The following is a 21042-nucleotide window of genomic DNA, read 5'->3' as shown; positions in this document are numbered from 1 at the left end:
ACTCAATGGAGACATTAACTGACTTGTTTCCTGCTCGAAGACTCGCAGACCCACTCTCCTGTTGCATTTGTCAATTTTTACTGCAGAACTGGTAGTAAACAGTCAATATAAGAGGCTGTTTTTGCTCTCTTTGTACTCGCTGAGTATCACAGAGTAAAGTCTGGATCGTGCTTTTCCATCTATTTATTATCTTAAGGCGTGTGACACTTATTGTGTATTAGACTTGTACAAATTTGGGCCGCAAGATTAACCTTTTATGACATAAAATGACCAAGTGATATCATTAATCATCAATTTAAGCCCGGCGCTATGTTATGTTTTAACAGATAGAAAAGAGTGCAACATTCAAACAGGTTATTTTTCTTTGTGTCATGCACACAGATCTGACACACTCACAACGCTCCATGCAAAAGGTGTCCACCTGTCTCCCCTCAGACCTGAGCAAGTGCTGACATCAGCTAGACCGCTCGACTCATGTGGTGAAGACAGACCTTCCACCTCACCCCATACCGACACACACACACACACACACACACACACACACACACACACACACACACACACACACACACACACACACACACACACACACAACACACACACACACACTCTCTCTCTCTCTTTTCTGGGAGTTGCTTGGCAAAGTTCAATGCTAAACGGCCCTGTCTGTTCTTTCTGTGCCATAAACGAAAAAAAAAAAAAATAGAACAACCTTTCTTCTACGTATAAAACAAAGCTTAAGGAAAGTCAAAGACTTTTTAATTCAACTATTGCACAGCGCTGCTCCACTGAGAAGATAAATTACAGTGACTCGTAGCGGTCAAAGTTTATATGACACAGGGCAGGACGGAGAGTAATACATCAATGTCCAAGGCTTGTTACACCACCAACAAACCAAGACTGAGCACTGCAAAGACATTGTGAAAGAGTCCGTTTTCTATTTGGCATTTATAACACATTCAATTTAGTTGTGCACACATTGAAGGATACTTTAAGTGTTTAATAACATGCAGGATTTTTCAGCTTCTCCAATTAGAACGCAGTTTGTATTATCACAACTGCGTTTTGCTCTATTGTCATTCATTTCCTCTTTGGATGCCCACAGGAGGAGTTATAGCTGTTGATAGAATATAGTTTTAACATCTGTATCTGCTTATAACTACACTTCAGTGTGTGTAACACTTTATGAAATGTTAATAAACAACTTCTGTATGAGAATAGTAGGATTTAAAGGAAAAGAACATTTAAATGTTTGTAGAAAATTGGATGTGGGAGTAATAGTATTACTTTCAATATTGATGAATACTTGTGTTAAAGTTTTCCCTTCCAGCGTTTACTGTTGAACTGAACCGTATGTAATACTACAGTAAGGCACACCAAAGGGAGGGAGGGTTTCTGCAGTGTTTAGGATTATTGTGTTTTTTTTTCTGAGCATCACCTGGAACAGTTACCATGGTAACTCAATGTCACCTAAGATCTCTGTGCTCATAATTTTACCTCCATGTGTATTTCACACCTTGCTAATCAAACATTTACCAAAAGTGCATCCAATTTCTGTAAAATGAAACGACTTTGCCCGTTTCCCCCAGGCCCCTATCGGTGCTTCATTATCAGCAAATTATAAGCAATTTTGAGCTGAAGTCCGTTCCTCGCTCACAAAAGCTTTTCCACCCGAGGCTTGGTTCAAGTCTGAGCAGCAGCTTACTATGGTCGGGTTCGGGCCATCCTAAATTCTCAAGCCCATTCGAGGCTCTAAGACCTGCTTCCTTTGAGGCATATTTTAATGGGAGGATGTACATTTTCTTGGGACAGCGGTTTTGTGGGTGTTGTCAATGATTCATTAGCGAGCCTGGGGAGAAGTCGCCCCCCCCCCCCCCCCCCCCCCCAAAAAAAAAAAAAAAAAAAAATGCAGAATGCAATATTTACCGCAGCACTTACTCCACACCAGAGAGGAAATAAAATAGCCAGCACAGTTACTAGAGTTCACACAAATGCATGCAAAGACGAACGCTCACTGGCAAGCACAGAACTCACACAAGCATGTCTGAGAAGACACACACACACGCACACGCACACACACACACACACATATGCATACACACAAATCTGTGACTTCAAAGGCCCATGCTGCAGTGCCCCGAGCCTTGAACAAAGCAGAGAGAAGCAGAGGGCAACTTTTAATTTTAAAGCGTGTGCTAATGAGGTTTGAAGAGAAAGAAAGAGTGTCAAAATCAGTGTATTTCTTCGTGCGTGTGTGCGCTTATGTATTGTATGTGTGTGAGAATTCGCCCACAGTAACATTTCACTGGCAGGTATTTATGTGGAGAGGGGGGGGGGGGGGGGGTGAAAGCAGAGGGCGGTTTTATCAAAGAAATGCCCACTAAGCCGGAGAAGGAAATTAATTTCTTGTTGTGTGGATTTGTAGGGCACACACAGCCTCATATTTAGTCCAAGCATATTAAATGTGGTGCTAGTAGTAACAACTGACAAGGTGTGTGTGTGTGTGTGTGTGTGTGTGTGTGTGTGTGTGTCAGAGGTATGAAGACACTTGTACTTAGAGGATGACACTGAGTTGATGTAATCGAAGATTCATTTAAGGCAGGCACCTTCATTTTTGTACCTTTTCTATCATTTCGTTACATGTTCATGTTTAATACAGAAACATGCATGTAAGCTCATGAATCCATGCACACACACACACACACACACACACACACACACACACACACACACACACACACACACACACACACACACACACACACACACACACACACACACACACTTCAGTGCCAGTGGCATTACAACAGCTAGCTTTAAAGTTACTGTCATTACTCATCCTGCTTAGCAGGAAGCCACATTAACGTCTGTGTGTGTCCAAGCCATAATGGCAGTGTAAATACATTACAGAATGCACGAGGGTATCAGGGAGTGTGTGTGTGTGTGTGGGGGGGGGGGGTGGGTCCTTGCAGTGCTGAATAGGGGTTCAACGAAAGGTATGGTGAGTTGTATGGCGTACAAATGACTGCTGTTTAATTCATCTCTTCAAACAATACTAATAAATCTGCTTTTGAAACGTGTGAAGTGAAGCCTCAAAGAAGAAAACAGGATTAGAAAAGAGAAACAGAAGAAAATAAATGGGGAGATCCAGCGATAATGTAGATGCAAACAAAAAAAAAAAGAGGCAGACATGAATTGTCCGTTGCATGCATGTCATTGTACAGACAGCAGCACACTGTTTTCCAGTTGGTTCCCTCACATTGTTTAAATACTCTCTGCAAAGTTTGACGAGCTGAAGGTGAAAAGAAAATGAAAAGATACACACTGTGAGAAGGATTAGTGAGTCCTCTTTTTTTTTTTCCAATCCATTCGAGTCTCTGTTGGGTAATAGATGAAATGGTGCAGAGAGAGGGGAGTGTGGGAGGGAAACAGATTGTTAATTAAATGCTGAGACAGCAGTGCTTCCTGTCCTGCAACAGAACAGATTCAGTCTGAAAAACTGAATGGAGTTAATTACCGGCTATAAGGGTTTAATTTGGAGACATGCTGGACACACTTAACATCCAATTTATCGTCACAACTTGCACCCCGCATCTTTTTTTAAACAATCAGATGCAAATAAGCACTCCCGCATACAAAGAGGCAGCTTAATCTGCATGCCCTTCCTCTGAAAACTGCATGCACTCATTCATACTTGCGCTCATATACCTATGCACAAAAACAGGCATTTACAGTCACAACAATAAGTTCATACCTGCACACAGAAGTGAACAAACACACACACACACACACACACACACACACACACACACGCGCGCAGACACACTCACATGCAAGGATTTAGGATTCAGTCACATTCAATTCCACGTTGAAAACTCAGTAATCAGGTTGTTAGCGATAAACCCGGTGTGTTGGTGCTCAGCGGATGCAGAGCTCACAATTCAATTAGCACGTTGTACATGAACGTGCTACAATTGGTTGAATTATGTCACAAACTGGCTATTCCTGTGACCCAGTGCAGCTTTTATCTGCAGCGAATGAAGGGGAATTTCTGACCGGTCTCACATTAGCGTGCCCAGCGTGTGATGCAACGTCGCTAAACAATTAACAACACAATTCATTTGTTTTTACACAGTCCGCCAAATTATGAGCCTTCGGAGCAGTTGCCTCACTGGAAAGTTTAAATGGATTCGACAGCTTTGCACACTTTGATTTCTCTTAATATTGTGACTAGTTTAGACTCCAAGGACATCACAGCGGCGTTTCCTGTTCCGTTTACTCGTGTGATAACAAGTATCTGGTGTCCTCAGCCGCCGTGCGTTTGCTTGTGAAAGAGTTGGCAGCAGGATACGTACTTGATGTGGCCTGGAGAAATCTTTCGCACTGTCAAGTACACGAGATGCCGATTTCTAACCCAGATCTTCACTGAAATCAATACCACTGCTTGTAGTTAAAAGCAGAACTTTTGACCAAACTTTGTTTCTTGCACGCCTGCCTCGGCGCGCAGCACACCAGCACTGGATTCAAAGGAAGTTACGTGTCATTGTTTACAGGATATTTGTCAACATTTATTCCTTTTAAAATTCTCTTTTTATAATATTAAGCAAATCCTCCGTCTGCTGCGTCGTCACGTTCGAGGGTTTTGATGTTCAATCTCTCTCCTCCATCCTCCCCCCTCTTTTTATTCAACAACTTACTTCATGTTTTAAACATTTGACCCTCTGCGAGTGATGAAAAAAGAAAGTTGTTGATGTTTCTCCTGACCTGACCTCGCAGCTCTTCTTTCAGCAGAGTGGCGGAGGTGCGTGCTCATAACTGATGTTCACTTTTAACAAACTGCTTGCATGGCACCAACGGTGTTTCAGAAGTAGCGTTGAATTCGGCTGTGAAACTTAAAATCAGCTGTATGTGTTTGTGTTTGTGTACAGAAACACTTGCACAAACGCACAGACAAAATGTGATGTAGTCTTTATGTGGGGAGTCATGGGGACAGTTATTGATGATGGGTGGGAGGCTACAAGACAAATGATGATTTAATCACTGTTATACGGCTCCAAGGACAACATTGAGGAAATGCAAACTTCAGCGCGCGCGTGTGTGTGTGTGTGTGTGTGTGTGTGTGTGTGTGTGTGTGTTTACGGTAAGCCTTGTCTCTTTATTATGATATTTATGTGTATGTACAGAAAAGTACAGGTCAAGTTGGTCATCATCCTTGAGAAAGTATTCTGATCGACCGTGCGTGTGCGTGTGCACATGTGTGTGTGTGGGGGGGGTGGGGGTGGGGGTGTTGCAGATTTTGTCACTTTAGTGATTATCCTTGAGAGGCTGTTAGTTTGAGGCTAATGAGTATTTGTTTTAGCAGTCATGCACATTAGTGTGTCTGTGTTTGTGTGTGTGTGCGTGCGTGTGTGTGTGTGTGTGTGTGTCTGGATGGGTACAAAAGCGAATGTGTGTGTGCGTGATTAAGGGTTGTGATATAGTGAAAGCGACAGACTGTACAGATGTTCAATAAATGGGCTGGAACAGGCAGGGAAGAAGGGGGACATCATTCATACTTTCTCTCTCTCACACACACACACACACACACACACACAAATGTACAGAGACAAGTGACAGAAATGAGCGTGCAGACACACACACAAAAGACATGGAGACATGCAGTTTGTCATACATTGTGCCCTGGTTACGGATGTAATACAGGTGACGTATAACTGACAATCTTACACACACACACACCTTTTAGACCTTAAGGAAGAGCTAATTATATTGATTATATAGGTATGAAGCTAGAGTTAATTAACAGTAGAGAGCTTAAATAGAAAGTCTGTATTAGTATGAAATATGTCGGTGTGTGTGTGTGTGTGTGTGTGTGTGTGTGTGTGTATGTGTGACACACTCATTATCTCGTACTGTCATCCTCAACAGTAGTAGACAGTTCTCTACTTTCTCCTGTCATCCAACTCTCACACTCTTTGTTTCAGTCTTTTTGTCATGATGTTGTTTGCCTTGAATGTTTCACGTGACAAACTGTATTTAAAATACTACTTTGCACTCCCTGAAATCACTTTGCCAGAACCATTTTATCTTCTGTCTTGAACCTTTCCACGATTCATGAATATGTAGCTTTGTTCTTAATATCCACTTATTTTCATCTTCGTCTTGAAGTTGTGAGGCTGTTGGCAGTATAAAAGCCTTCATTAGAGGTCTGGACTGCTTTCAACCAAGTTGTATGATATGGCTGTGGTCTGAATCAATGGAGAGTGACCGCGAGTGAGCTGAATGGAAGAAATGCAAATCAGTGCCTGTAAAAAAAGATGATGCATTTGGCCACTCTTCCTCTTTTGCTGTCCCAGGTGGTGTGTGTATTGCCCAGTCCTTGAAGATCCCACGGGAGCCCAGGCCAGGGGAGTTTGACAAGATCATCAGACGCCTGCTGGAGACCTCCAATGCCAGGGCCGTCATCATGTTCGCTAATGAGGACGACATACGGTGCGTGCTGTGCACTCAAACAAGAGCAGCGCACTTTTCCAACTGCTACCAGTTCTGCTTCTTTTTTTTCTTTTCTTTTTTTACATAACATTGTCTGTGCCATTTCAAGCTTATTTGACAGTAGAAACTCTATAACACCTTCATGCCCAGTTTTTGTTAAAATCATGGTGTACTGCTGATATTATGACAGGAGTAAAAGCTATAAAGGAAAAGCTTTTTTTTATTTGAATATTCTTCAGCATGTCAGTTGGTTAAAACTGTATTGCTCTAGCCTTCACTCATAATAGTACAGACCTGAGCCCTCACCAGACTGACTGAGTGGTAGATGAGAACCATTTATGCTGTTTCCTGCACCATGTTACACTTACCGTCTTGCTCAAGGGGACCCTGCAAAGGCAGGTAGTTATCAAAAAGATCTAGCCTGAAGCACCCCAACACCCAACCCCTCCATTTTACTGTTCTTTCCAGGGCATCATAAATCTTTTAATTCCCTGCTTTTCTCCCCCAAACAGACGCGTTCTGGATGCAGCTAAAAAGAACAACCAGACAGGTCACTTCCTGTGGGTGGGTTCAGACAGCTGGGGGTCCAAGATCTCTCCTGTGATTGGCCAGGAGAGAGTGGCCGAGGGAGCCATCACGATTCTTCCTAAACGAGCATCTGTGGATGGTAAGAGTGTGTTTAACGATAAGCGACGATGCTGCGATGTCATTACACATGCAATAATGAATATAATCCTAAAAATAATTCTCATCTTGCTCCCTGCACCTGGTTTGGTGTCTGATAAAAGGAAGCTGAAGCTGTGTGTGCTCTGAGTCTGATAGATCAAATTAAGCGGATGGGTGGGGGAAGACCAGAAACTGAAATGAAATACACTCATGTTCCTTCGCTCTTGATCCCAGTGGGCAACACGTTTCTGCCATTAGGCCGTGGAGAATTTCTTCATTTGCTCCCTGTCAAAGCTCCATATTAAATAATTGACCCCTGGAGCGTCCCCAAAGGCGCCAAGATATAAACTGAAAGTGAGGAAGAGAAGTAGAAGTTTAAATGAACCAAAGTCAGCTTCGGCTGCTTCACGAGGGAGCACGCTGTGGGGTCTTCAGAAAAGATAGACGAGCTGTAAGTGAGATAGGACCAGCAGAGGATTAATAAAGAGAGCGTACACTGAGTTACCAATTTATTAGGTACACTTGGTAATATGATACTGTGTGAAGCTTAAAAAGATCCGTTTTTTGTCAGAGTAGAGTCAGATATGTGTTGATTTAAGGTAATTTAGTTATTGTCACGCTATAATGAAAGATGTTCCTAATAGTTCATCCGCTGCATGTTGTCCAGTATTTTATATTGTGTTTGAAATGTTGCATATTCCCCACACACGTGCGCAAACACACACACACGTGCGCAAACACACACACACACACACACACACACACACACACACACACACACACACACACACTGTTGCATTTAAAGAAACAGTCTGATATTTCGGGTACTATGCCAGAGTCAGAGATGGTTACCTTAAAAAAGAAAAATACTTTCACTGTGACCAGGCAACGAGCAGTGAGTCCATGTATCATTTTTACATGTTTACAGGTTTCCTGAAGAATATATCACCAGGAATAACATGCTAATTAGGGATATTTTGAGATGTCAGTCTCTGTGCTAAGACAACTGTCTTCACGTGTGCAGAGGTGAACATCACTTGGGTCATTTGCCTTTTTTTTTTTTTTTTTTTTTTCAACTAAGTTGGGGTTTCATCACAATTCACAGACATTACTTAATTACTGGGGGAACTCGTTGCCTGATAAGGTGTTTAAATGCACATCATTTCAAACATCATCACTCACATGGCGCAACACTCAGCACTGTTTCAGACTGAAGACAGGCTTGCTTAATTCTGTGTCTTAACACTGTGACACTGTCAGTTCACACTGAAAATCAGATATGATGTTCCTTTTATTCTTTGTAAGTAAGCAAATAAACGGACTTACCAAACTTTTTTTTTTTAACTGTAGGGCCTTTGTGCCCCGAAACAACTGCCAACTTGGTGGCAATAATTTCCTTGCCTAATATGTGGGACCTAAACTTCATGTTTTTTTAACAGCATCATGGTAACACGAAAGCTTATCTGTAGTTTTGTGAGGCTTGCATCTCATTTCATAATGGGAAGAATGTGATCCCACATGACATGTACTTCCTGTTGAGCCACACAGAAAAGCAACCATCAGTGGAGCTTCCCAGGTGCACACAGGAGCTGTTTCCGTGACAGCAGTCCAGATTAATCAAGGCAGATCTTGTCAGTTTTTATAATGAGTCGGCCATGGCACAGGCTGTCTGAGTCAATCTGAAAGTCCCTCACCCTTCATGGTTGTTCCACATGCAGTAACTAGACTATATAACTGGAGTGCATGTGGTGTTGGAAACAGGCCTTTTTTTAGTGAGATGTTTTTCTTTTCTGTCTTGTGCATACCTGACATCCACAGGAACAAAACAAACTCTTTGTTTTCAAGAAGCAACAAACCACCTATGATGTTAAGGATGGGGATCAAACAATTTAGCGGTAGACAAATTCTTTAAAAAAAAAAAAAAAAAATCCAGTTTCCCCATATTTTCAGAGGACAACAAGTAAAAATGTGTTTTCACATTTAAATGTGGTATAAAGAACCTAATAGTAAGGAGTGTTTCTCCTCATGTTTTTATCTCATCCCGCCAGCGACTAACCTTGCAGGTATTTCCATCTCTATGACTGGTAAAAATGTGCCCCCCCCCCCCCCTTTTTTTTTTTTCTCTCGTTCTTAAATTGGACAAGTAGCCAAGCTATTGTGAAGGCTTGTTTTAAAATGTTTGTGCTCCTTGCTCTTGGCTTCAGAGTTTGATTGGAACTCCAGTCCTGACTGGCTCCATTGAAAGGGTTTTTCAGTCATACGTGAACTATTCATAACCTGCGCCTTTCTCTTTTTTAATCTTTTTCTAATCTCTTTTTTTTTTTTTTTTTTTTTTTTTTTTTAATACAGGCAGGCTCAGGGGAAATGAAGCCCTTAACTCCTGAAGCACTAGTCCCAACCTCACATTACATTATTAAACCAGATCCTGGAGGTGTTGGAATCAGCTCTTCTAATCAGAACGATGCTGGTTCAGTCTTCCTAATGGACAGGTTGAAGTGTTCAGAAGAGCTTTAAAAAAAACAGAAAACCCAGAAACCCCTCTTCACCATATGTTTTACCTTGTCTGTCTTTTATACAGCATTTGACCGGTACTTCCGTAGCCGCTCGCTGTCCAACAACAGAAGAAATGTTTGGTTCGCTGAATTCTGGGAGGAAAACTTCAACTGTAAGCTGGGGATGCATGGTAAACGGCCTGGTAGCCTGAAGAAATGCACAGGTAAGAGTCTACATTTGACTTCTTCAACTGTACGAGTTTCAATCCACCACGGTTCCCACCATGTTTATTTCGGTTTGGACAGTACAGGCACAAAAATAGATGAAACTGCTCCGAGCGAGTGGTGTTTTACTCTAGCAAACAAATTGTTTTGCCAATTTGAGAAGAGGTGTTTTATTTCCACAGACGCTCTACAGAAGGTTGTGATTCTTATCCTCTGAGACATTTGGCAGGTGGTCTCTTATAATTAGTCCTCTGTCATACCTGCACCACATTAGCTACATGTTTGCGTCTTGCTCAGTGTTCCTCATCTTGTTTTGGTTCGATGTCTACAAAAAAGGACTTCACTACCTTGGCCCTGACTAATTCCAGAGAAAGCAGCCACAAGCCTTTCAGCTGACGGCAGCCCGCAGATTAAACGCATTACTCTGGATTGTCTAAGGCTTCATTGGAACATCCTAGCACTGAATATTTATCAACAGGGACAAACACTCGTGCTTAATTACTATCTTTGTTGTAAAGTGGGCTGCTGGCTCTAATAAGTGCCCTTAAAACAGATCACACAAGCTGTTGGGCTTCGAGGAGAAATGCAGCTCAACATGAACAACTGCTTGTGTGCTTAAAGCTATAAGAGAAATTAAATAACAGTTGGAGTCTGTGCTTGTAAATACAATCTCCTCTCTCTCGCTCTGTGTGTGTGCGTGTGTGTGTGTGTGTGTGTGTGTGTGTGTGTTCGCTGTATGAAGCGTATTTACCGTGTAATAGGAACCTGCCGCTGTCATTTTAAGCATCATGTTTTTATTCTTTGTGTGATATGACCTGCATTTTGTGGTCATATCAAAATGCCTGATGTTTGTTATTTTACACAAGACTAACCACTACAACCGATGTATGTAACCTGTGTGTACACCAGCTACTGGCTGCACAAAAAGTCGCCTACTTGGAGCAGAGTTGGTAGTGAAGCCTTTGGACTTTGTTGTGCAACCTTTTCCAGTTTCGATGCTTGTGACCTCTGTCCTTCTGTGATGGAGTGTGTATGCTTATGTGTGTGTCACTGAGAGAATTCCCCAGCTGATGTGTGCCATTAATTCACATAATTAGGTTTGTAAGGGCTGTGACTCCCATTGACCGTCTATTACTGGCCGTGGCATCTGTGTAGGTGGGCGTGTATGTGTCGAGGGCCCCGTCGTCGTGAGTCCATTAATTCCAAGTGCTGGGGTTTGCGACCTCCAAATCATCAACACAGAAGCCAATCAGCAGCCTGCTGCTCAAGGTCACCGTGGTGACACAGCTCATGGCAGGATGTGGAAATGGGTGTGATTATTGAACGTGATTGGTCTGAAAGGGAGAAATAAATAATAAATAGATAATCAAATTAATTATATTAATTTTTAATAAATAAATAGGAAGTGAGAAAGTGCAAATAATAAAATTCACAGGAAGAGAGTTCGGAAACATTATGTTTGTATGCACAAATTGCAGAAAGAGACAAATGTATGATAATAAAAGTGACAAATAAAACATAACATGGGAGTAAACAGACTAACAAGGCACAGCAAGAGTGAGAAAAGGAGGAAGAAATTAAAACATATTTTTGAAGTTGAGCAAGTTTTTGAATAACTTGCAAGCTGCCATCTTTTAACCGTTTATACCCAGAGGAATCATCTACAATTAGTGCAAGATGTTCAAAAGGCCTCCTAAAGAAGCTATTAGACTTGGGATGAAGATTACTGTATATTCCACACATTAAAGCAGTGATGGAGGATGTATTCAGTTAATTTACGAGTAAAACTACAAAAATCTGCATTCAATATGACATTTTAACAAGATGTACTTGAAAAAAGTGAACTTCAAAAGTGAAACTACTCATAACTCTGAGCAATTCACCCCTGAGTGCTAGACTATTATATATTATAAGGCATAAGTGATGTAATTACTTCTGTATAAAGCTTCTTATGTTGAGTCAGTTTGATCCAAAACACAATAGATGTTATTTATTTTTCAACATTTATTCTCCACATTCAACAATCATCCACAAATGTGGAGCCAAAATTTGTATATTTCCCTCTGAATTATTGAGAAGTACAAGTATTAAGGAAATACTCAAGTACTACACAAATAATACACAAGTACCACAGTTCCACCTTTAGAGAAAAGCAACAGCTCTTTGCTGTATTTGCTGCAAAGTTTGAAAAGACATCAATTAGTATTACAAATTTGGCACAAACACCTTTGAAGGCAAAGAGTTAGTGTTAAATTACACACCAAGGGCCATATTATTGCAGAATAACACTGCAAGGGTCAGCTGACTCATTTTGACTACCTGTTTTCACCTACCAATAACCTCACTAACTCACAGGATGCCAAAACGTTTAGACAACTGCTCATAGACCCAAGTACAACACTGCATAGTACAGTGTATCAGAAACATGGTGAGAGTGTCACACCCGTTTCACCTTCCCTTCATTGCTTACCAATTATGTTCAGGGTCCATTTCTCATCCAGTTGTTGTTTTTACCTATAGAGCCCTTCATGGTCAGGCCCTTGGAATATAATGCCGACTTACTCCTTCACTACACCACCAGTACTGTAGGTCACTAAGGTCTTCTGACCAGGTTTGACTGTTTTTTCCTTGCACTCGTCTAACAGCTAAATGGCTTGGACTCTGTGGAACGCTCTTCCTCTTTACACACTCTGCAGTCTCTGTCGACGCCTTCAAAAAGCAGCTTGAGATACGTGTTCAAATTTGCCTTTGTCTCACCTTTTTGAAAATGTCTTTTGTTGTTGTTGTTGTGAAGCACTTTGTGACTTTGTTCTGTGAAAGCTGCTTTATTAAATAAGCTTTACTTATTTACAGGTGTATTTACTTTGTGGAGTCAGGCCCATGAGCCATTGGGAAGCCTCAGCCGCAGTCCTGGTGTCCCAGAATGCTCCTTAATACTCACACCCACCACCTCTATCAACCTGCTTTACATCTAGTCTAGTATGACTTGTGCCTTTAAACTCTTATTGAATCAGCATTTCATCAGATGGTGGCCACGACCAGATGAATGAAATCCACTTGGGGCTCTCCTTCACCAAACCACATTCTTTCTTTACTTTCATACTTTCACCCACAAGATATTTTCCTTCATTCCTGTCAATACAAAAACTACTTCTTTGAAGTTAATTCATATTTTATGGAAATACACCCAGCATACTGCAGAAAGTGAAACCACATATGCAATATTGTAGTACAGTAGTTACATATGTCATTTTTTTTATGATTGGTAGAGCTACTACCATCAGACATCTGTTCTCTAGTACACTAAATTCATCCTAATGATTTATTTAGAATGCATTACAACAAATTAATTTCTATCATTCCGTGTTTCATCAGGAGAATAGTAAGCACACAAGAAAAGGGAAATCCGAGGCAGTCCGAGTTCTCAGTGAAAAGTAAAAAGCCTATTTTTTTCTTTTGAGCGCATCAGCCTGAACGACTCAGATGCTGGAATATAAGTGTGTTTGGTTGAAAGCGTGCAGTCAGGTAAAACTGATGCCTGAGGGGAAACTGACTAAAGCAGACACCAGATCACAGATAGGCCTACACACTTACACGCTCACAAACGCTTATATGCCCAGTGGTTGCAGATAAAATCACGAGTGAGTGCACAAGCTGTGTGTTAATTAATATGGTGCTTTTACATGTACCACAGCGTGACGCACCAGCCTTGTTTTCATAAACATACAGGTGTATGTATTCCTGGCAACTATTTCTCACAATAATGCACACACTCTTTGCAGGGTTGTCATTTGGCCGGAGCTGCTGACGTTGGTGCCAATGACCCAGAGAATCCAATTGGAGTTCACCATTAGCCTCCGTTAGTTGTTGTAAACTTGCTTCCTAAGTAAAGCAGCTCACACGAGCCTTGTGGAAGTAATGTGGCAGTAAAAAGCAATGAACACTGAAAAAAATATAAGTGCATTAAGAAGAAATACATGAAAGATATCAGATGTGTTTGTTTATCAGACTATGATTTTCCAGCCCTTCTCCGGTCATAATCACAACATTTTGACATTCCCACCTGCCTCACTGTGCGTGTCATCGTGCTCTTTAGGATGGATTCACTGCTCCTCATAGAAAATGAAGGGGTGGGGTCATCTGACTCATCACTGGCTGTTCTATCACATCCTTATTTTGTGAAACCGGCATTTTCCTGCTCTGCGATGTCCACAAACACACCGAGACAGACATGACAGACAACAAACATACACAGGAAAACGTACACAAACAAGGGGGCGGGGGGGGGACAGGTTCGAAGGGGCATCGTCTCATTCTCTCTGTCCACACACTTCTATGCCTGGGCACATCAGTGGATCTATTCCAACAGTGAAAAGCATTGTTTGTGACGGGAGCTGTGAGCCTCAGGTACGCAGAGGAATTAAAGTGCACTGCGAGCAGGAAACAAGGTTGTTACACTGTTTGCTGTTATTTCTTTTTTACTTTTCTTTTTTGTCTGTGTGGGTTGTGACTTCTGTCACTCTCTGGAGAATGATACCAATATCTTTGGGGATCTTTCTTTACTTTGTCAACTGTCAATCATCAGCTTCTTTTCTGTCTGACTTTCTCTGACTCTGTCTCTCTAAGTATGTATTGCATTTGCCATTTTTTTCCTTTTCCATTCAATTATAAAGTAAGGGGGTGTACGTATTCAATCAGTCAATCAATAAATACATTTTTGGGCCTAACGTCATGAAATCATCAGCCAAAAACAGGAATTTGATCTCTAAATTGTGAGTTTGCAGATGGGATTATTTAGCTTGTATCAAAATTGTTCAACCCTGGTATAACACCAAAGTTTATAATACACCCGCCAGTTCACTAGCGGACAGTGTCAATGTCACAGCTTTGCCTGCCAAGGGTGTCAAAAACCATGTAGTTCAGGACAATAAAACCCTGTTGAAAACCCTGTGTTAGGGTCAGGGAAAGACAACCCTGTGGTTAGGGTTAGGACAACAAAACCCTAACCGCGCATTAGGTTTTCTTTTCCTAAAACAAACGCGGCTAGGGTTCGTCACCAAAACTTCATTCTACTAGACCCGAATACTTAGTAGGTCTTTCAGCTTTTGTACTTCATCTCATTTGTCTCATGAGACGGGCGTCTACTTCGCAGGCTGCGGCAAGGAAAACTGCCACAACGAAACGCACCCTACCAGTGGACTGGCGGGTGTATTGCACGCTTTGCCGTGATACTCGGCTGAACTGTTTCTGAACTGAATTAGTCTCCCAACTGCAGACTCTCACTCAGACTGTCTCACTAGTCTTACAGCCGCTTGTTCTCACCCTCGTATGTGAGCTAAGTCACTGTTAACATGGTCACAAAAACTAATCTGCTGCGTACTTTTGTTATATTTCTCTATAAATGTGACAAATAAAAGTGAGCTCAATTCATAAACGTAGGCCTTTGTACATCAGAGGTTACATATAAGTAATATGATGGGCCAGATCTTTTACAGGAGCTTTTTGTAGAGCTATTTGCAAAGCAATTTGTAATAATGTATATTTTATGCAGCTGTATAGTTGGTGCTTGCTTTGCTTATTATGGATGAATCCAGTGTTGCAAGGTGGGTTTAATGGGTCCAGTAACTCACATTTAGAGATCTTTAATATCTGCTAAATGGGTGCAAAACATACGGTGAAGATCCAGACAGTGAAGAACAGTTTTAACTTTGAAGTTAGAATTTAGGTGCAGATATAATACAATAAATGTACACTTTATGGACAATATTACTTTGTATACATTATACAGAGCCCTTACACAAAAAAAACAAAAAACACCCGAGTTTCCCATGCTTTCAACATGAACCCCATGTGATCACGTATATGAAACATGGATAACATTTGAAGGGTGAATGAATTAACAAGGGTTCATGCATGAATTCATGCACCATCAATTATTACGATTTATTAAGCATGATCATGAGGAATTCTTTGTGAGAATCTTTTCTGATGGTTCCCTGATGTATTAATGCATGAAGTAATGCTGAAGTGATGCCTGAATTCATGTTAATTCATGTACCCTTATCGTAACGTGTTGCCAACATTTTTTTTTACCACATGCTTGAACATGTGATCACGTGGGGAAAATATGTGGTATAGTTTTCACATGACAATCTACATGCTCTTCACACATTAAACCATGAAAACTTTCCAAAACTGCATGCTTCACATGTGCACAATCACAGTTGATCACATACGTTTTTGCACAAGTGAGTTCAAATGTTTTTTCTGTGAGGGGACTGTCTAACATAAAATACATTCAGAGTTTATAATTCTCTACCACAATGTATGCTTTAAGTAAAAGCACGAGCTCACATCACAGAATGAAATGCTTTGGCAAACAATCATAAGTTGAGGTCACTATTTTAAGTAAAGTATGAGGAACACAACACCATTAGTGAGTCCAAAACAATCATCCAGGTGAGAGTTTGACTGTAAAGGATGTCTGTAAGGAGTACGGACTCTGAGAGAGAAAATCCTCATAATAGTTTGAGCTCTCCGGTCTACTTTCCGCGATTAGTAAGATTACCATGAGACTGGAGTTCCTTTTGCCGCTGCCTAATGAAGGTTATGCTGTAACTTCCCTCCATACTTAATAGGCAAACGCAGAAGATTAGCAAATTCTTGCACACACCACACGCACAGACACACCAGGCTTTACATTTCCCTAGTTCAACATAAATAATTAACACTTTTCAGAGTCTTATTAATAGGCAATTTATCTTCTAAAGGCTACTAGGCGATAGTTTGATGCTCTTGCTTTCTGAACACACAAATGCATTTCTTAGTCAGTAAAAGATTCAGCTTTTCAAGATAGAAAGTCTTCATCCAACACTGGTGATGTGTGCATGGATCTGTCAGTGCGAGATGCACACTACCATATCCAGGAGTTAATTAGATCCTGACTTAGCCCAGCATGCACACATTTACCCTCGCGTACAAACACATGTTCACTGGCTGCAAATAGACCATATCCTAACGAGGTCGATGGGGAAGGAGAGTTATTAGGCTCACAGGCTGAATAAACTGTTCCCTCCCCTGTGAAAAGGCCCAAGGGCTGAACAGGCTGAAGGATGGAGACGAACACAGATGGAGAGCTTGATGGACAATTAGAGACAGACAGGCACAGACAGACAGATCGCAGACTGTGAGACCTGCACGCAGCCCCAGACAGTGTTTTATGGCTCTTTGCGGCAGTAGGTGAAATGAAGTGTCATTTAGCTGCAGTCAAATGATCCTTTTTCATTTTCTTGTAGACGGCATGGTTATCTAACGGCTCTCCAAGATGCACTCGGTGTGCATATGTGCAAGTGTGTGGCTGATGGCTGATTTATGAGAAGCAGTCATGCACTGCAGAGCATGCATGTAAAGAGTGCCTGAGCTCTTACATCCCAGAGAAACTTTATCTGTGTGGATATCCATGTGAGACTACTTGTTGCCATCATAGACACTGCTGTGTGGTTGAATGCATCAGTGTTGAGCTGCCCATCTGTCATTGTTATGACAGGACGCACGCGCGCACGCACGCACGGTAATCCATCTTGATGGGACGCACTGCTCGCGGTGGGTCTGCTACACATCACTGGGTCACTAATACTCCACTGAAAGCACACCTGCACAAATGCATACAGACAAAAAAAAAACTACTGATGCGCACTAATTAAATATACCAGCACACGAGGCACACTTCTTGGGTTAAGTTTTTTTTTTTTTTCTGCATTAATGGTACTTCGGCGTGATTATGTTAGCATAAGTCACAATACTTAGGACGGCCCAAAATTTTTAAACTAAGCTAAAAAAATAAACATAAATAATAGCAGTATTAACAATGAATGGTTTTCTTTGAGTGTGTGTGTGTGTGTGTGTGTGGGGGGGGGGGGGGTGATGCCCATCACTACAGTAAACACAACACTGACATAAAGCTGTAACACAAATGTCTCATATTCACTTTCCTTTTAGCTCTTTTTTTGGTCTCCACCAACCCCTGAAGGAAACACCTACCTGTTTAGCTTCTAATGGCTCCATTTTACGTTCACCAGTGAGCTGCCCACTTTGTCTGTCTGCTGACATGTTACCAATCTGTAATACTAATCACGGTGCCTTTCAATTAAACTTTCAAAATAATTTGTAAAAATGAGTTAGGACACTGAGCATCAGTGGTTTAATTATAGGACAGCTTGTGCTGTGTCACACCTGGTTTTGTAGTTTTGGCCATCATTCCTCCATTCATTTAATACGGCTGTGTTTTTCTCTACCAACCTTGGATAATATGATTAATCCAGGAGTCTATGTTATCATTTTCCCAGATCCCAGCAATTACCTTCAATCGTAATGATCACCAACACTATGAAAATACGAGCCAGATTTTAAACACTAATTTGTTGTCCTGAGTCATTTTAACCATACTACAGGTTGATTGAACGGAAGATGACTTCCTGCAATAATGACTTTACAAAATCCAATACTGTTTTCAGTGTTATGTACCAGAGCCAAATGCATCACCATGGTTACTTCTTGATAATGTCAGGCTAAAAAAATATTAGTATTCAATCTAAAAATATGTTGCATAAGATTTCTCTCTGCATTTGTCTGAGTGCTTACCCGTGTGTGCACATGCTCTCATTAAAATCCCATTTGTACATGTGCAAATGCATGCATTGAGCGGCATATAGCAGGAGAAAGTATGAGTGTTGCTCCTCTGATGTGATTTTATAGATGGCATTATCATTTGCCCTGCCCTATTCTGTTCTTTCATTAGTCTGTTTCTCATATTTGCCCCCAACTTTCCTTCCATGAACTCAGTTTACGTCTCATCACTAATTCCTTCTTTTATTTTGGTTTCTTTCTTCCAACCCTCTGTCTACCTTGATCCGATGTTCCCTCCCTTCTCTCTCCATAGCTTTATGTTACTCTTTCTCTGCCTTCACTCGTGTCTCTTTTTGTCCCAAATCTCTCCCCTTTTTTGTGTGTTTGCTCAGGCTGTGTTTACATGGGCTTGATCGAGAGTGAGAACACGGGAGGCCCGCTGACACAAAGCACACATTACTTCAGCGGCACCAACAAGAAATTATTGTTTGTGTTGAAGTCAAAGCTGTGCAGGAGAGAGATTAACAGAAGAACGGATTGACAAAAAGGAAATTAAAAAAAAGTCAAAGGCAGAGAGGGAGAGCTCGTGAGCATAGCCAAGCTGTGCCACGACAGTGATTCAGAATAATATGAATAATGACGAATGCATAATTTATATTAGCTCTGTGTACTATCAGCGGTAATATATACCAGTAATAATGTAGAGATGTAATATATATTACCCACATATGTCAGTGGCATCACATTATTCATGAAAAGTGGCGTTGTGCAGCGAATTGCTCTTTAGAAAGCAGAAAACATTCCCACTGCAGTCTGACAACAGGTCTGAGGGGAGAAGAGAAGGCAGATGAAGGACGAGGATAAGAAGGAAGAAGCAGGCTCAATGAGAGCGTTGAAGCTCCAACAAATTCTGGTTTATTGGAGCTGTGGTCTTATTTTTGTAGGTTTAGCCACAATTTATATCAGTAGTAGTAACGTTGGACTTGGCAAGTTGAGGACTGAGATTAGCAAAGATGTGTGACATGTGAAAAGAGACCTGACAAGCAAGCTTTAAGGTTTTAGAGACAAACTACTATCGCTAGTTGTTGTTGGACTCTGTAGTTAGTTGAAATCTTGATTTAAACTCTGACTGCACACGGTTTGACTGGTGGATGTCATCAGAAGAGAGCTGTTTTGCACCGATAACCACACCCAGCAGTGTCCTTGGTCAGGACACTGCTGGGTGGTTTGAAACCAGAAGTGACCATATTTGGTCGAGCTGGGGCTGAGTGAGCGGAAGATGCGACTCGATCTGATTGGAAACCTGTGCACACTACTCCCCGCCCACCAAAAGCAGAAAACTGACTGCACCACAGTCCTGTCAATCAAACAGACATGCCCCCTTCTGAGGCCAAGTATCTAAATGATGGGATCATTTTCAGATGAACCATCAGAAAAATAATAAGGAGGAGGGGCTTTAGCCATCAACACCATAAACACGTGTCGACATTTTTTTCTGAATTTGTATTTCATGAGAGAAGTTGAATGAGAGTCTATGGAGCCAGAGGCTTTTTGGGGACCAACCCCCCTAGAGGCACTCTGATATTGCACTTCCCGGCACTACGTCTACTTAAATATACAGACTATGGTCTTGACTTACACAAGCATCACTGCAGCAACAAAAGGGTTATTCTAATCTGCAGATATCTGACACTGATCTCTGATTCCACGCAGGCAAAATGCAAGCACCAATTATGGAACAAAAATTCACGCTCATGCACGCGCACACACACACACACACACACACACACACACACACACACACACACACACACACACGCAAAATTTCCCCTCGGGGATTAATAAAGTAACTACCTAACCTAACCTAACCTAACCTAACCCCTGGCTTCAGTGCTCTCTTGTCAAATCATGTAAAGCAGAATCTCAGTCTGATGCTCATTTCCTATTCTCTCCTATTGATTATTCATTTCTCTCTTGGCAGATTCGCCACAAAGCCTGAGTCAGACATGCACAGTTTGAACAGGAGATGTGTGTCTGTATCCGCGCATGGTGTGTGAGGGTTTGTGTGGGCGGGTGAGCCAATCTTTTTATATGGTATGACATATAAAGCAAAACCATATTTAAGCAAAATAGGTCCGTATTTGTGTATTGTTTCTAAATGTCCGTGAATTATGATGTGCGTGGAGGCAGCATCTCCCTATCCTGTCATCGCCTTCATGTCGTTCAGCCATGTTTGATAAATGAGAGGAAAGCTAATTAAGCAACCTTTATGTTAATGTATTCATCACCATCTGAATTGAGTTTGCATTATTCTGAGTTTATAAGTACATTTCCTTTTCATATATTTTGTAATATGTGAGCAATACGAAGGGAAGAAGAAAAAAGAATAGAAAAAAAAATCTCTTAGTTGATGAGAGTGGAGAGGGAATTGAATGTGTGTTCCAAATTGATGTTTAATTAAGGAGCTTGTTCAACTCATTACTCTGTCTGTCATCTGTGGTGCCATCAATCACTTTTCGTGTAAAATCTGCCCAGCACACTGGTC

General features: G+C 41.3%; 1 protein-coding gene across 3 annotated transcripts in view; it reads left to right on the top strand.

Annotated features, from left to right (window-relative positions):
• The window catches only part of grm8a (glutamate receptor, metabotropic 8a), a 211173-nt gene that overhangs the window by 137731 nt on the left and 52400 nt on the right, over window positions 1-21042 (top strand). For all 3 annotated transcript variants that reach the window (XM_069156778.1, XM_069156777.1, XM_069156779.1), the window contains exons 4-6: window positions 6354-6489; window positions 7002-7156; window positions 9734-9871. In XM_069156778.1, the coding sequence (XP_069012879.1) occupies window positions 6354-6489; window positions 7002-7156; window positions 9734-9871 (429 nt within the window). The remainder of the gene's footprint in view (window positions 1-6353; window positions 6490-7001; window positions 7157-9733; window positions 9872-21042) is intronic.

The sequence above is a fragment of the Embiotoca jacksoni genome, unplaced genomic scaffold, assembly GCF_022577435.1.
Source record: "Embiotoca jacksoni isolate LCO1_2020_lvr unplaced genomic scaffold, fEmbJac1.0.p SCAF_21, whole genome shotgun sequence".
Lineage (NCBI taxonomy): Eukaryota > Metazoa > Chordata > Actinopteri > Embiotocidae > Embiotoca > Embiotoca jacksoni.
The sequence above is the reverse complement of the archived record's forward strand: the minus strand, read 5'-3'. Positions and strand labels throughout refer to the sequence as shown.